The 14388-nt window shown below is 40.5% G+C and overlaps 2 protein-coding genes across 5 annotated transcripts; one reads left to right on the forward strand and one right to left on the reverse strand.

Annotated features, from left to right (window-relative positions):
* Positions 1 to 252: 252 nt before the first annotated feature.
* Positions 253 to 5561, reverse strand: eif3d (eukaryotic translation initiation factor 3, subunit D). Of its 2 annotated transcripts, none has more exons than XM_083523018.1 (15): positions 5422 to 5561; positions 4176 to 4301; positions 3745 to 3790; positions 3487 to 3623; positions 3225 to 3383; positions 2961 to 3082; positions 2640 to 2772; positions 2247 to 2394; positions 2012 to 2142; positions 1831 to 1916; positions 1509 to 1638; positions 1277 to 1419; positions 978 to 1170; positions 472 to 565; positions 253 to 370 (listed from the first exon to the last, which is right to left on the reverse strand). In XM_083523018.1, exons 2-15 carry the CDS (start codon positions 4296 to 4298, stop codon positions 357 to 359), a joined length of 1659 nt encoding a protein of 552 aa, XP_083379144.1. In that variant the 5' UTR covers positions 4299 to 4301; positions 5422 to 5561; the 3' UTR covers positions 253 to 356. The 2 variants fall into 2 exon arrangements, with proteins under 2 accessions (XP_083379144.1, XP_083379145.1); XM_083523019.1 differs by having other exon boundaries at positions 2961 to 3076; positions 5422 to 5554.
* Positions 5562 to 5631: 70 nt separating this feature from the next.
* LOC310716427 (protein CutA homolog) lies at positions 5632 to 11854 on the forward strand. Of its 3 annotated transcripts, XM_083523696.1 has the most exons (7): positions 5682 to 5766; positions 7433 to 7498; positions 9143 to 9291; positions 10282 to 10341; positions 10755 to 10800; positions 10898 to 10947; positions 11573 to 11854. In XM_083523696.1, the coding sequence occupies exons 1-7, from the start codon at positions 5719 to 5721 to the stop codon at positions 11670 to 11672; spliced, it is 519 nt and encodes a 172-aa protein (XP_083379822.1). In that variant the 5' UTR covers positions 5682 to 5718; the 3' UTR covers positions 11673 to 11854. The 3 variants fall into 3 exon arrangements, with proteins under 3 accessions (XP_083379824.1, XP_083379823.1, XP_083379822.1); XM_083523698.1 differs by lacking the exon at positions 7433 to 7498 and having other exon boundaries at positions 5632 to 5766; XM_083523697.1 differs by lacking the exon at positions 10282 to 10341 and having other exon boundaries at positions 5672 to 5766.
* Positions 11855 to 14388: the final 2534 nt, after the last annotated feature.

Here is a 14388-nt window from a genome sequence, read left to right on the forward strand (position 1 = left end):
ACTTTTGATTGCATTACATAAAAGGATTGCTATAGCTTGAATTGACAGCTCATTATTTTATTTCAAAAAGCTGAAACACTTGGTTATTTCTTTTTTCAATGCCCCTTTTCTTTCAAGCTGGTCCCACACTGCCCTCATGTGGACAATCTACAGAGAGACAAGTTGGATAAAAACAGTTATTAATGCCAATACAGGCAAATTGAACCATTCAATACAATTAGGGCTGAAATGAAAGAAAAGTCAGACTATAAGTTTATTTCCTGAATCTTTTAATAAGCCTTGTTTAATGAATCGGTTTCCTCTTTATGAAAATGGATATTGCCGTCTCGTTTGGTCTCGCTCGTTCCACCGACTCCTCAGTGCTCCTCATCTAAAAAAAAACAAAAAAAAACAAACAGAACAGAAGAAGTTCACATGTGAGTGGACCCACAGAAACCGAAATCTTGGTTTCCAACAAGATTGGTGTTATACCTTCATCATCCTCGTCCTCCTCCTCCTCTTCATCGTCCTCGTCTTCGTCCGTGCTGAAGGTTCCGTCAGGGAGGCTGTAGATACGGATCACTTGCTATGAACGCAAAAAAACAAAAACAAAAAAAAAAACACATCAGGGAACAAGGTTAGACAGGTGTTCCATCAGCTTCATGCCGTTTTGCGAAACACCCATTAACTACCCCAAATAAACCCTTCTGCCACCCCATTTGAAGCCCCTTCACCACCTTCACACATCACAAAAATGAGATTTCTGGAACAAGATATAATCCCTGGATTAACAGAGAGCACAGAATCCAATTGAAGCAGTTAGTGTACGTGGGCGAGAGGCTTGAGCGCTTTTGCTGATAGTTGCCATGCCAAATTGCATGAAAAGTAAGCGGCTCCTGAAATCCCTGGTCGACAAAACATGCCAGACCCTCTAGAGGAGCAGAAAGCATCATTTACAGCAGTGCATCCTCCAATATGTTCCACATTGTGTTGCTCACCTTGTTGGGGTCTTTGAGGATGAGGTACTTGCCCTCGTCCAGTTTGCGGCAGATGTCGATGACGCAGCGCAAGATGCCCCACGCGTTCTCCATGCTCAGGTTGATCTGGCTTGCAAACTCGTTGGGCTTGAAATGCTGCGTGCCCAGGATCACGTGACGCGCAGAGTCCTTCACGTGGTAGCGGGACACGTAACTGTCGAGCGCATGGGATTTTTTTTTGTTATTTAGTGCTCTGAACCTCATGTAAGAACTAGAACTGTTTGGATTTATATTAAAAAAAAAACGAACATGTATCTCACCCCAGTTTGAGATACTCCGAGCCGGCCAGCAGGGCGCAGCAAGTCCAGCGTGCCAGTTTGTAGCTGTTGTTCTTCAGCTCTGTGGCCAAAACGGCTCCTCTCTGAGAGTCCAGCTTTTGACGCCAGTCTACGCCGTTACAATACTGCGCCAACAAACGCAAACGTTTCAGTGAGGCAAAAAAAAAAAAACACGTACACGTTCGCAAAAAGACGCTCTCGGTCTCCTCCTTACCCTCGAGTCCCACTCGTTGAGAGCTTTAATGTTGATGAAGGAAAGTTCTCCGTTTGCGCCGGTCATCACACCGTCGTGTTCACAGCGCACAATCAGATCAATATCCTCCCCGAGTTTCCATCTCCGGTACCTACACAACACCACACACGGTCAATGTCTTCTTCACATCTCACAATGACAGCAAGTCAATATATTATTACACACAATCTGCCCCACAAATCCTGTTAAATCCCTGGTAAGTTTCCAAATTGAAATATTTCCAGAATTCCCCAGATGAATTTCCAATGAAAAGATTGTCCGTGTGCAACCATAATCATCTGACCTGTATGCTACAGACGCCACCTCACTCTTATCCATATCCTCCTCTACGAATGGGTTTGGGTTTGGGAACTTGTGTCGCTCTCCTCCCTAAAGAAAAAAACCCACCACCTGTGTTACATCACATTTTCAAACTGACTGGTATTTAACAGGTGTGTATGTGTGTGAGTCGGTGGGTACGGTACCACGCGCAGGCACTGCTGGCTGAAATTGTGGTTGATGTATGTGGCCTCCATGGCCAGGTTTCTAGGGGAGTTCAGGGAGTTTCCTTCCTCCTGAGGAGGCTCGTTGGCAGTTTCGCTCACCGTGAGCAGATCTGGAGGACACACACACACACACACACACACACACACACACTTTACCCCGGAGAAATTCCACTGAAGTAACGAGCTGCCGAAGGGTTTGGCATTAAACACTCACCGAAGTCCGAATTGTCCCTCTTGTCAAAGAAGAGCTTGTTTCCTACCCGCTGCACGATGATGTCCCAGGAGTTCACGGAGCGTGTGCAGCACATCAGTGTGGCCAGGATGGCATCGGTGGCAAACACATTGCCCTGAGTCTTAGCCAGCTGAAAAAGAACAGATTTATGATGCAGTGATGTTCTCTCTGTGCAGTGCAAAAGCAAAAAAGGAAATAAAAAGCTACTTTGCACCCAAAGACATTCTAAACAATTGTGTGCCTCTAGATTTGTGTTAACAGTTTGGGGAATTACCACATACAAGTGTTGGGACATCCAACAGCTTTGTCCATATAGTGTATATCGAAATACAATCCTTAACTTTGATTTTTCCCCACCTGGGGTATTACCCATACCTTACGGATGACGGGGTCGTCGGTGGTGGTGACAGTGTGGAAGATCCTTTTAATGCTCTTCAAAGGTTTCTCATTGCGGGTGGTGACGCGATCGAACGCTTTATCGTAGTGCTCCAGGGCACCACAGCACTCACTGCACCAGAGAGAGACAGAGATGGCAGACTATCAGTAAACACAAACTTGGGTGTGGTCTGAGAAGTTCAAAAGACTAACACAAGACGAACTGTTTTTCCCTCATTTACAACCCATCAGATAATGTCTAGGGCACCTGGTTTTAAAGGGGTGTGAGAGAGACCCCGAGGTGTTTTTGCGTTCACTTACATGTCTAAAGGATCAGCCACCTCCATGTATCTCATCTTCATGAGGCGAGGGAAGTCCATCTCTTCCTTGACCTCCCAGTCACTACGCACCTCCACAGATGAGTCCCTGGGCTTCAGCTGTGCCTGGCAAGCAACACGCAACACTTAACAAGCCAGAAAATCATCTGCTGAACACCTGACTGAGCTTGTGACACAAAGCAACAATCAGCCTTTTAAAAATAGAACTCCATCACGGAGGTCCACAACTGCACTGCTGTGAGTGTACCTGTGACTTCTGGTCCCACTTCTGACGAACTCCAAACTGCTTCTGGAACTTTTTCTGCAAGCGCATGCGATCTCTCTCCTTCTGTTTCGCGCTCTTGGGGAGAGTCTGCAGGTTAAACTGCGTGAGATTCCGACGGTCTTTATCACGGCGCAGGTTCCTCTGCAACAGGAGAATGACATTTTGTGCTTTAAAAAATCCTTGAAACGCAAATTTGAACTCATTTTATACACGATTAGCAAAGCATCGAGGCTGTGATGCGTACCTGGGCGAAGCGCATGCGGTTCCTCTGGTAGGCCGATTTCTGGGTTTTGGCCGTGTCCACCAGCTGGAAGCTAGCTTCATCCTCTTCGTGGAAGTAAGCGTACTGACTTCCTCCTCCGAACTGGGATGAATACTTATCTGCCGGGAAGAGGAAAGGAAAAAGTCACGCACCAAAATGCATAAAATTCAGGAAAAGAATCATCTCCCTAAAATAATGTGTTTACCAAGTCATGGTTAATGTAAGTGATCATTAACATACTTGTATATCTCTTATCCTGGTAGGTCGCTCCGGTCCAGTCTGCCACCTATATATAAAAGGGAATAAGATGAATGAACAGGTCTGATTCTGCTTATCAAAAGCTCATCATACTCAACCGAGGGGAATAACCTGCTGCCGCATATCACCCATATATTCCTAGGTTTAATAATTGTGATGGGAATTTCAACTATGTATGAAATTCATGGATCAACAATTTCCTGTTCCTAGTCACTTGCTGTCATGGCAACTGCCACCTCACAATGTAACAATCAATCACAGCTGTCCAGATTTTTATTTTTTTTATATACCTTTCCAAAATGCATAGGAACCCTCCCTTTAGTCAGATTTTGAAAATGAAATGAACAGCGACGTGGTAAAAAACAGGAAATGCACACGTGACCATTCGGCGTGATTAAGGAATAAAGAGTGACCTTGCCCAGGCGATCCCCTTTGCTGAAGGGCTGGTACGGCATGTCCTTAAACTTCTCGGGAACGGCGCAGGGACCCCACCCCGAGGGGTTGTCCTGAATCACCGGGGCCAGGAACTTCGCCATGGTCTTTACCCACCATATGGAAAGAGAAAAGCGAACAAGGACAGGTAAAAAAAAGCAAATCAGATATTAAAAAAACAAAAACAAGGGTTAGAAGAATCAGAGTTACAAAGGAGGTTTTGGGCACGGTCAGATAAAGACTAAAGCACTGCTGCATCAGATGGCTGAATATCAAATGGCATTAAGGGCAATATAGGGGAAAAACCCATTACATTCAATCTGTAGAATGATTTTATTTTTTTTACAATTTACATTCCCCCAAAGCAGCGCCACAGACATGAGGGTATATAACTTGAAATATATATGAATCAATACCTATACATTTAAATTATTATCAGTAATAATAGCGCTTTTAAATCCATCCCTAAAAAAGCGACCAATCGCGACAGTAGCAAGAAAGCTTTCTCTGAGATGGTGAGAGGAACCAGACTCGATCCTCACCTCCAAGAAGACAATGAAGATCCAGTTTAAGACTATTAAGTGGTTTAGTGCAAATCCCACCCAAAAAAGTGTGTGTGTGTGTGTGTGTGTAGGACTCAGACTCGAATCAGCACTGCTCTCTTCACACTAGTGTGCACTTTTCGTGCACATCAGTTTGCGCAGTGGACTAGTCATCACTGACCACACAGCATCTCGGATTAGAACACGACCCAGTCTCCCATTATTCTATGAACAAAAACTAAATAGGGCACAAAAACAGTGCCCTATGTAGGGGTATAGAATCTATTTGGAATGTAAGCTGTTACCTACTGCTTGGTTGAGGAACATCCTGCATATAACGCATATATAAAGCTTATTTATTCATTTATTTTATGCAGTGACCATTTTACACCAAACTACACATTGCAGTTTTTACCCTCACAACTAAATTTCCCCCCAAAACAAACCATTAGACTACTTAATAATACAATAGTTCTATTTTGCCTATTTTTTCGCGTACCTCATCGTTTACTGGCCGTATTAGCATCGAAGCTAACACAAACTATAAAATATTATCAAATTGCAAGACGCGGAAGCTACGCGATAATTACACCAAATAACAACCCAGTACACGAGGAAACTTTCATATTTATTTGGTTTTAGATGCGATTTAAAGGAAAGCAGATGTTTAAAGATTAACCGATACCTTTAATTCCACTGCGAAGATTTTCCAGACGGTTCCTCCGACACCGGCGGAAATAGGAACGCGCTAAGCTAACGTAAAGCGAGTTGAACTTCCGGTTGTGATACGGCGAACGTTTCAGGGATATATTTTTTTGGTAACCCAAATACATCTGGTTTTAATTGATAATTCGTCGTGTGTTAGTTTATTTCGATTGACAAATCATGGAATACAGTAAGAAACAAACAAAAAGTAAAAAAAAAAAAAAACCGAGAGTAATTTGCGACAGTTTTGGGCTCGTTTACGGCAGTTGTTCATGTCATGCGCAGTAAGGCAAATCCTGCCCGGAGTTCACACCCGCTGGAAGAAGTAAGTTATATGCACGTTAACAAACATTGTTATGAAGTGAAGGATTCATGATATAAATTACATAATAAGCATCATAAAATATGCTGATCGGGCTTTAAAACCTGTATTTAGATGCCATACTATAGAAGATCTAAACATTTCATTGTGCATTAAAAATATACATGCATTTTAAAAAAAACCCTAATGTGTGATTATGGCTTTAAATATGCATCAATGCAAAGAGCATACTAAGTGTTAGGAAACCTTACTTTAATACACTGAGATATTATACTACAGGACTTTTGCATGTTAAGAATCTACTGTATGTGTGCAAAATAGCAGAGAATGCAAACAAGTGCTAAAAAACAACAACAATGCAATAGTGTTTCATAAGTGTTACTGCTTAAAATCTTTATACAGAGTGATGGTGCTTTTCCAAAATAGTGCAATATTTCAGCATTTTGCAAGTGTGTTACATAAAGGGGTGTAACAGTACAAAAATATCACGGTTCGGTACATATTACAGTTATGGGGAAGAAATGCAAAACATGAAATTGCTTGTCGTTTTTTCTTTTAAAACAAATCATAAATAAAATGCTTGTTTGGTTGAATAATATACAAGAAATATCATAAAAATAAAAGAAATCAAATGAATGCAATAAACTGTTCATTATATTGATAAAAGTTGAGTGATTGGTTAAATTGGCACCAATGAAATCGATTAAATGAAAGCAGTGTGTGTGTGTGTGTGTGTGTGTGTGTGTGTGTATGTGTGTGTGTGTTTCTAAAGATATGTTCTACTTTTTTTTACTACAGCGTTCATTAACAAATGTCTTCATTCCTTTCATCCTACATTCATTTGTCGATCTGTGGAATTGTCCGGATTTTCTCCTTTTAAGAGGAATTCTTGAAACTAGGCATAAAACGCTAAAGAATCCATATCGCTAGTGTTGGCCATGACCAGGAAGTGGCCACGATTTCACTTTTGCGCAAAACAAACCATTACTCCACAGAGCGTGAAGCCACAGTGACACTGCGCTAACTCAAATTTCTTTTTTCTTTCATACCCCTTGTCGTGTATGTTTTCGAGTTTAATAATAATAATACAAATTTGCGTTTAAAGTGCGAGGCGGAGACTAAACAAGCTTTTTGTCCACCACTTAATACGTTCGTGAGGGGAATTTAGATTGTAACTATTTTCCACACGTGCACCGAACCTCGACGCCCCGTACCAAAACTTTTTGTTACGAATACGTGTACTGTTACACCCCTAATAACATATAAAGATCTCTAGAAGGGAATCGCATTGGATTTCACCATATATCTGTAGTCATGGTATCGAATAAAGTACTCGACACGTATGGGTTTCCTCTGGGTTCTCCATTTTCCTTGAATCCCTCATAAAGATTTTTTCCTCGTGTCAACGCTTCGGCATCTTATTATCCCTACATTGATCTTAAAGCCGGACGAATGTGACAAAAGGGATCAAAGGGCTAACACGTCTTCTCAGACTTTCTCTATTCAAGCACCTGTTGATGTTTTTGAACTGCAGGTGCCCCAGGCGTTTTATTAAAAGCGGTTCTTCCACCTCACAGTGAGCACATTACTTCCAGCCAGGAAAGAATCATTAGACAAGGCTGTTGTGTGTTGTCCGTGTTTGGCTCACACCTGCATGTCGCTCATACAGGCGATGCATTTTGGACTGCCACCTGCAGAGACAGTGCAAGGAAGACTCTTAAAAGGGTTCTGTGTCGTGAGTATTTTATTCACTTGACATAAGTGTATATAATTAGAATCGTTCTAAAAATGGTTTCGTACAGGATCAGAGGTTTGAACTTATACATGGGTTTAAAGACTGTGTGGAAGTTTGGCCAATGTGTTACCTCAAATTTATACCCCCATGACACAGGAAGTCGGTTCAACAGTTTTCTGTTCCTAGTCACCCAGGTATAGTAGAACATATAAAATATGTATGTGGATATACTTCAAATATATCTAATTCATATTCATTCAAAGAGGTGACAATCTTTTTTCACAGCCTTCACACAGCTTTCACAAGTTCTCACCTCACCCTACATCAGTACCTGACTTTAGTAACACGTTTGTGGCTGAATGACTACAAATCTCCACACGTACACTTGAAAATGTAGTGGGACATCTTCCCAGAAGGTTGTTATAACACTAAATGGGACAAATTGTGGAATGGGATGTTCCAAAAGCACATCTTGTAGTCAGGTGTCCAACCTTTGTCTATATATATATCTCTCTTAGAGATTTGCCATGCTCTATTTTACCGTAATTTCCAGACTATTAGGCCGCACCCACTGAATTTAACAAAGATTTTTATTTTAAACATAAATAAGCAGCACCTGTCTATAAGCCGCAGGTTCCTACATTGAAACTAATGAACTTTACACAGGCTTTAATATAAGACAGTGTCTGTTACACGGCTTGTATCTAAACAGTAGCCTACCAAGAAAGTCATTGTTCACTGTCTTTCTCCTTCATTTCACAACAATTTCTCTCGGGAGTTTTTCTTTTGGCATCGTCGTGCGTTAAAAAAAATTTACTCCCGATGCCGTGCAGCTCAGAACACAGGTGAATTTTTTTCATACCCGGTTGTTTTCAGCGTGACGAATGATTCGCATTTCCTGTAGACAGTCCGAGTGAGCGGCAGGTCAAACGTCAGAGGAACATCATCCATATTTATGATGTGGTGCGGCCCGATTCAGTGGGAGCGCATCTGATTTAATATAAAGAGTTTCATTGGTTCACCTGAACCTATTCGGTAATTTCATTGGTCTAATGTTTTGGGGCTCAGTTTTTTGGTGGCAGGAAGTTTGTGAAACCGGGAAAAACCCAGGAAAAATCCACATATTATAAACTCAAATTCTAAAACTGAAAAATGACTAATATTATTGTATTGTAATTATTATTATGCATTATTCGTTGGAGTAGACAAATGATGCCGCATTAATGCTGTGAGGTGGATTCGTGTATTCGTTTCTCTTTTTTAGTTTTCCCGAAATGCAAACGCTTATAAAATGTAGGTCCTGTTTGGTGAATTTTGCTTACTGTTTTGTATTATTGTATAAAATATCATGTTAAGTAGATTAGATTGCATCGGTGCGGCCTGTTCTAGGACGTTTCCACACATCCCATCTGTCAGAAAGCACTCGGTTCGGTGGCGTGTACAGTGCCATTCGGCTGATGCAGCGTTTTAATGAAATCCGAAAGTAATAACCTTCTAGGGAAATACAATGCAGTATATACAAATAAATCACACTCCGCCTTGACGAATCAGCTCCTGTACACCTCAGTGTTGTTCTTTTTGATTACACATAAACTAAGCGATAATTGGAAAAAAAATAAATCAGAATGTTGGTTTTGTGCTTAGACAGTGCTCCTGGGCGCGTTCATGCTCCCGCTGCTGAGGACTGTGGGATTGCGTGCGTTCTCCATGGCAACCGAAGCGTATTCCTCCGGTACCCACTCTGCGGCCTTCGTCACCTGCCCCAATGAAACCGTGGCCAAAGACCTGGCCAGGTAATACAAAGTACACATGTACAGTATGATCCGTATTCATATTTAAAGTTGTTTTGGACCTTTTGAAAAAATATGTCTGATAGCTGTTGTTAGGAAGTTTTTCTATCCGGCTCGAAAGACCAAATGCTAGGAAGTTTTCCCATCTAGCTCGAAGGACCATATACGGATTTCACTGGTGTGCGCTGATCAGGGGGATTGTACTCACCCGAGCATGTCAGTAAAGACATGGTACATGATCAGAACACTCAACTTTACTGGGTTTATACCTGCTATAGCTGCTGTTTGGTAGGTTGCGTGATGCAGAATATGCATTTTGGCCTTTTGATGGAGAACGGTGCACTGTGATGTCATAGGTAACTGGTCATGCTTGGTTAACTGTATGTCTGCCTCTAGTGGTGAAGTGTGGAAATACAACTGAATGGGAATCCTTTCTTACAGCTGTTAATGAATCTAAAAAAAAAAAAATTTTATCTTGAGATATTTGACTACAGTTCAGGAATATCATTATGACATCATAACATTATGAGCGGTGAAGTGAATAACACTGAGTGTCTCTTCATCATGGCACCTGTTAGTGGGTGGGATTTATTTATTAGGCAGCAAGTGAACATTTAGTCCTCAAAGTTGATGTTAAAAGCAAGATAAATGGGTGAGCGTAAGGTTTTGAGGAGTTTGAGAAATTTTGTTAGCTTGACGAGTGGGTCAGAGCATCTCCAAAACTGGCGCTTCTGTGGGATGTTCCTGGTCTGCAGTGGTCAGTATCTATCACAAGTGCTTCAAGGAAGGAACAGTGGTGAACCGGCGACAGGGTTACGGGCGGCCGAGGCTCATTGAAGGCTCATTGATCCAACAGACGAGCTCCTGTAGCTCAAACTGCTGAAAAAGTTCATGCTGTGAATGCTTGATGGCAGCAAAAAGGTGAAACCAACACAAAACCTGAACGGTTTATTTTGCAGTGGAACATTGTTGCTTTCTTTTGTGATATTGCAGAGGGATCGTGGAGAAGAAACTGGCAGCCTGTGTGAACATAGTGCCCAAAATCACCTCAGTGTGAGTAACCGGAAGTTCAATTCATTTCAATATCATTTCTACTGAGCATTTAACAATAGATATTGTTAAATGCTCAGTAGAGCCAGTGGTTCCTTGCCAGAGGTGGCAAGAAAAAAAACTCCCTGAGGTGATATGAGAACGAAACCTTGAGAGGAACCCCAAAGAGAATTGATCCTCATCTGTGTGACATTAGATGTCTTGTTATTATAGTTTCAGCATTGTTGAGGCTGTCTGATGGACATTTAAATGCAAAATTGTTCATGGCAATTGTAGCCCTAAGCCATTCAGCAAATTACAATCCGCTTTTCAAAATTGGGCGCGCATTCACCCCATCATACGGTCTGTAATGAGCTGAAAGACTCGCGATGCCGCACACGGAGACATTCGTGTTTGCTTCTGTCTTGTCTGTACAGATATGAATGGCAGGGAAAGATTGAAGAAGACAGTGAAGTCTTGCTGGTGAGTTTCATTCCATTTCAAATTCATTTTCCAAGGTAAAAGAAACCCACAGTGTTTTCTGATAAATGTACATGGGTTTGAATATGTTTTGTTGTAGATGATTAAGACAAGGACTACAAAGATCTCTGCACTGGCTGAATATGTAAGGTAAACCTATTATATCGCAAATATAGCTTTAGTGCATTAGTGGACACAGATAAAGACCATATCTCCTTCACTGAGAAAAACAGGCACAGAGGCCACACCTCCTTTATTGAGACTGTCACACAGATGCCATGTCTTCTTCACTGGAACTGAAAGACACAAAGGCCACACCTCCTATCACTATGGCTGACAGACAGGGGCCACACCTCCTTAAATGGGATTTACACAGAGACCAGACGGACTCAGAGGCCACATTTTGTTCATTGGGACTCTTACACAGAGGCCACACCTCCTTCAGGGAGAAAATCAGGCATAGAAGCCACGCCTCCTTTATGGAGACTGACACACATAGGCCACACCTCCGTCAAATGGACTGAAATACACACTGGGAAATTAGGGTTAATGTAATGATTAAAAAAAAAAAAATATGGCATGCTAAAAAGAAATACAATGAAAAATGAATAATACATTTGTTTTAATATATAAACAAACAACATTGTATTAAAACATTCAAAACCCATCTGAAACTTCAGTTCACGTGCACACAGCTTGTTCTTCAGGGACATCACGTGTGATGAATGACCCAGATAATCTTCCAGATTTGATCTCAGATGTTTCTCTCCTGCAGGTCTAATCATCCATACGAAGTGGCCGAGGTCATTAGCTTGCCCATTGATCAGGGTAACCCGCCCTACCTGAAGTGGATTGGAGACATTGTGCCTGAATAAAAGAGTACGATCACAGACAGGACAAACAACAGTGCTCCAAAGGATTGTGGGAAATCACAAGAAATCACAAATATGATTAGATTTTTGATAAATGTTCAGATTTAGTGCATTCCGCACTAATAATGTAAAGCTGTAACATGAAATAATTCCAGTAGCACTTGAATAAAATGTTGTTTTCAAAAGCTGTGTTATATATATATATATATTTTTTTTTTTAATATATAAAGTCAATACTTGTTTATTATCAGCATTTCCTGCAGTGTTTTATACCTTTGATAGCATTGATCTTGGCAGAACCCCCCCCCCCCCCCCACACACACACACACATTTTATTAATATTAGACTAATACATTTAATCACTTTATTGTTACATGTGAGGTCCACAAAACCTGTTAGTTCCCATTATTCCTTGGTATAACATCCATAAATGGCCATTTCTTCACCATTTTCTTGGAAAACTTGGCACTGATGAAGGAGACTCCTTTGATAAATATTATATAACCATCTTTAGTCAGAGAAGGCTTCCTCAGAGAATCACTTATACTTTCTTTCTTACTTTATTTCTTTCTTTCTTTCTCAAAAGCAGCAGTTTGAACACAGAAAAATATTAAGACACCTGACTTTTCCAGCCGTATGTGTTTCTTCCTTAAAATATTACCCCAAATTTGGAGCCTCACAATTATATAGGACGTCTTTGGGTGCAGTAACATTAACATTTTCTCATCACTTGAACTAAGAGACTCAAACCTGTTCCATTACAATGCCGCAGTGCAGAAAACCAGCTCCATGAAGATACAGTTTACATGGGTTAGAGTGGAAGATCTTGAGTGGCCTGCTATAGACCCAATCTTCACAAGCACACTCTAAAATTTAGTGAAACATCTTCCCAGAAGATGTGGAATGAGATGTTCAAAAAGCACATATGAATCTTCTTTGGAGATGTCCACAAACATCTGATGATGTTCATGGGATCTCGTGCTCCAATTCCACCATGACCCAGTGTTCAGTGTTCAATCTCTGAGGCAAATCTACAAATAAATCCATACCAATTTAATGTTTTCATGTTCTTCCTGGCCAACTAGGAATACGATAAATATCAATATTTGCATCTTTTATATCTCAGGACCATGCGTGTTTTATATTTTTGTAGAGGAAACTGTTTAAATAATCGTTTTACATCCTGGCAGAGAGGGAAGTTTAGGAATTTTAGATTCTGCCACTAGAGTGAGTCGTTCAATCAACCTCTCTCGCATGCAGACACTGACTGAGACTAGCAGATCAGGCTTAATGCATAAAGCAGGATATTCGTAGCTCAACTCTTTATGAATTATTCATATTTATATATTTTTTAAATAGTTTAGAAATCTAAATGCAATGAGTATGAATGAAATGTCTGCAGTTTATTGCAAAAATGTCAAGAATGAATCGAAATGCTGGAAAGTCAAATCTATGCCGTTCAAAAACGTCACTAATGACTAATGAGGAGAGTGGTGGCTCAGTGGTAAGGTGCTGGGTTACTGATCGGAAGGTTGGGGGTTCAAGCCCTGGTATCGCAAAGCTGCCACTCTTGGGCCCTTGAGCAAGTCGCTTAACCCTCTGTGCTCCAGGGGCGCCGTATCATAGCCGACCCTGCGCTCTGACCCCAGCTTTCCGAGCAAGCTGGGATATGCGAAGAACAAGTTTTACTGTGCTGTAATGTATATGTGACAAATAACAGCTGTTCTAATGTGCTTCAAGAGAGAAATTGAAGTGGTGTGACTCGTCCTGTATTTTAATGTGTAGGGCATCTAATTTTGACCTGCACACAAACTGTACCCAGATACACCGTACGTGTGCTAATTTCTTTTTTTTGTTCGTTTTTGATTGATGGTCCTTTTTGTGAGTATCTTAACCAAACAATGTTTTGGGAATTAAAAAAAGCAGGACATTTGAGTTTATGGATTTAATTCCGCCTGCGGTACAGGAGCATCGCTGACATTTTGACAGCCGGTACTTGAGTACAAAGTGATTAATTAGGCTAATGTTCTACGCTAATTTTGTGTCTCTCCAGTGATATGATCAAAGACGTTCCCTGTGTGAGGAAAACGCAGGAATTTAGCAAGGGTTTCTGAACAATTTCTAAACAACTGCACCTTTTCCCCATTTATGGTTATGTTAAGTCTACGCAAACGCTTATCGCTTATAGCAGCTATAATTGATCATTCGCATAAAATTCTCTTTTCTTCTCTCTCTTGAAGTTAAGCAACACTAAAAACACACAAAATAAAAAACCTGGTTCTGTTACCTAAAAAGCCAAAAAAGCTTTAAGACTTTTTCCAGAAAGAGATTTATTGCAAATTATTAATTTGTTTTGGTGACAGAAGCTTCCAGTTGCACATGGAAAAAAAAAAAAAAAAAAAAAAGCAAAATAAATAAAAAAGACTTAAAGAGTAGTTATTGCACGAGTTATTGTATAAGTTATTGTTCATGTGATCATTATAGCGGTTATAAACAATCATTCCCTCGACATTCTCATAAAAAAAAAAAGCTTGTCCTGTTACATTAAAATGGAAAAAAGACTCATAATTTAATAAACATTTTCTTAGAGAAACCTATTTTATAGCACGAATTATAGATACTTTATTAACAGCACATTATTCACAAATTATTAGTCTTAGATTATGCAGATTGCTAAATAAAACTAATCAAACTAATAATGTTGTTTTCTTTTTTTTTT

This window comes from Silurus aristotelis (genome assembly GCF_946808225.1).
Source record: "Silurus aristotelis genome assembly, chromosome: 2".
Taxonomy (NCBI): domain Eukaryota; kingdom Metazoa; phylum Chordata; class Actinopteri; order Siluriformes; family Siluridae; genus Silurus; species Silurus aristotelis.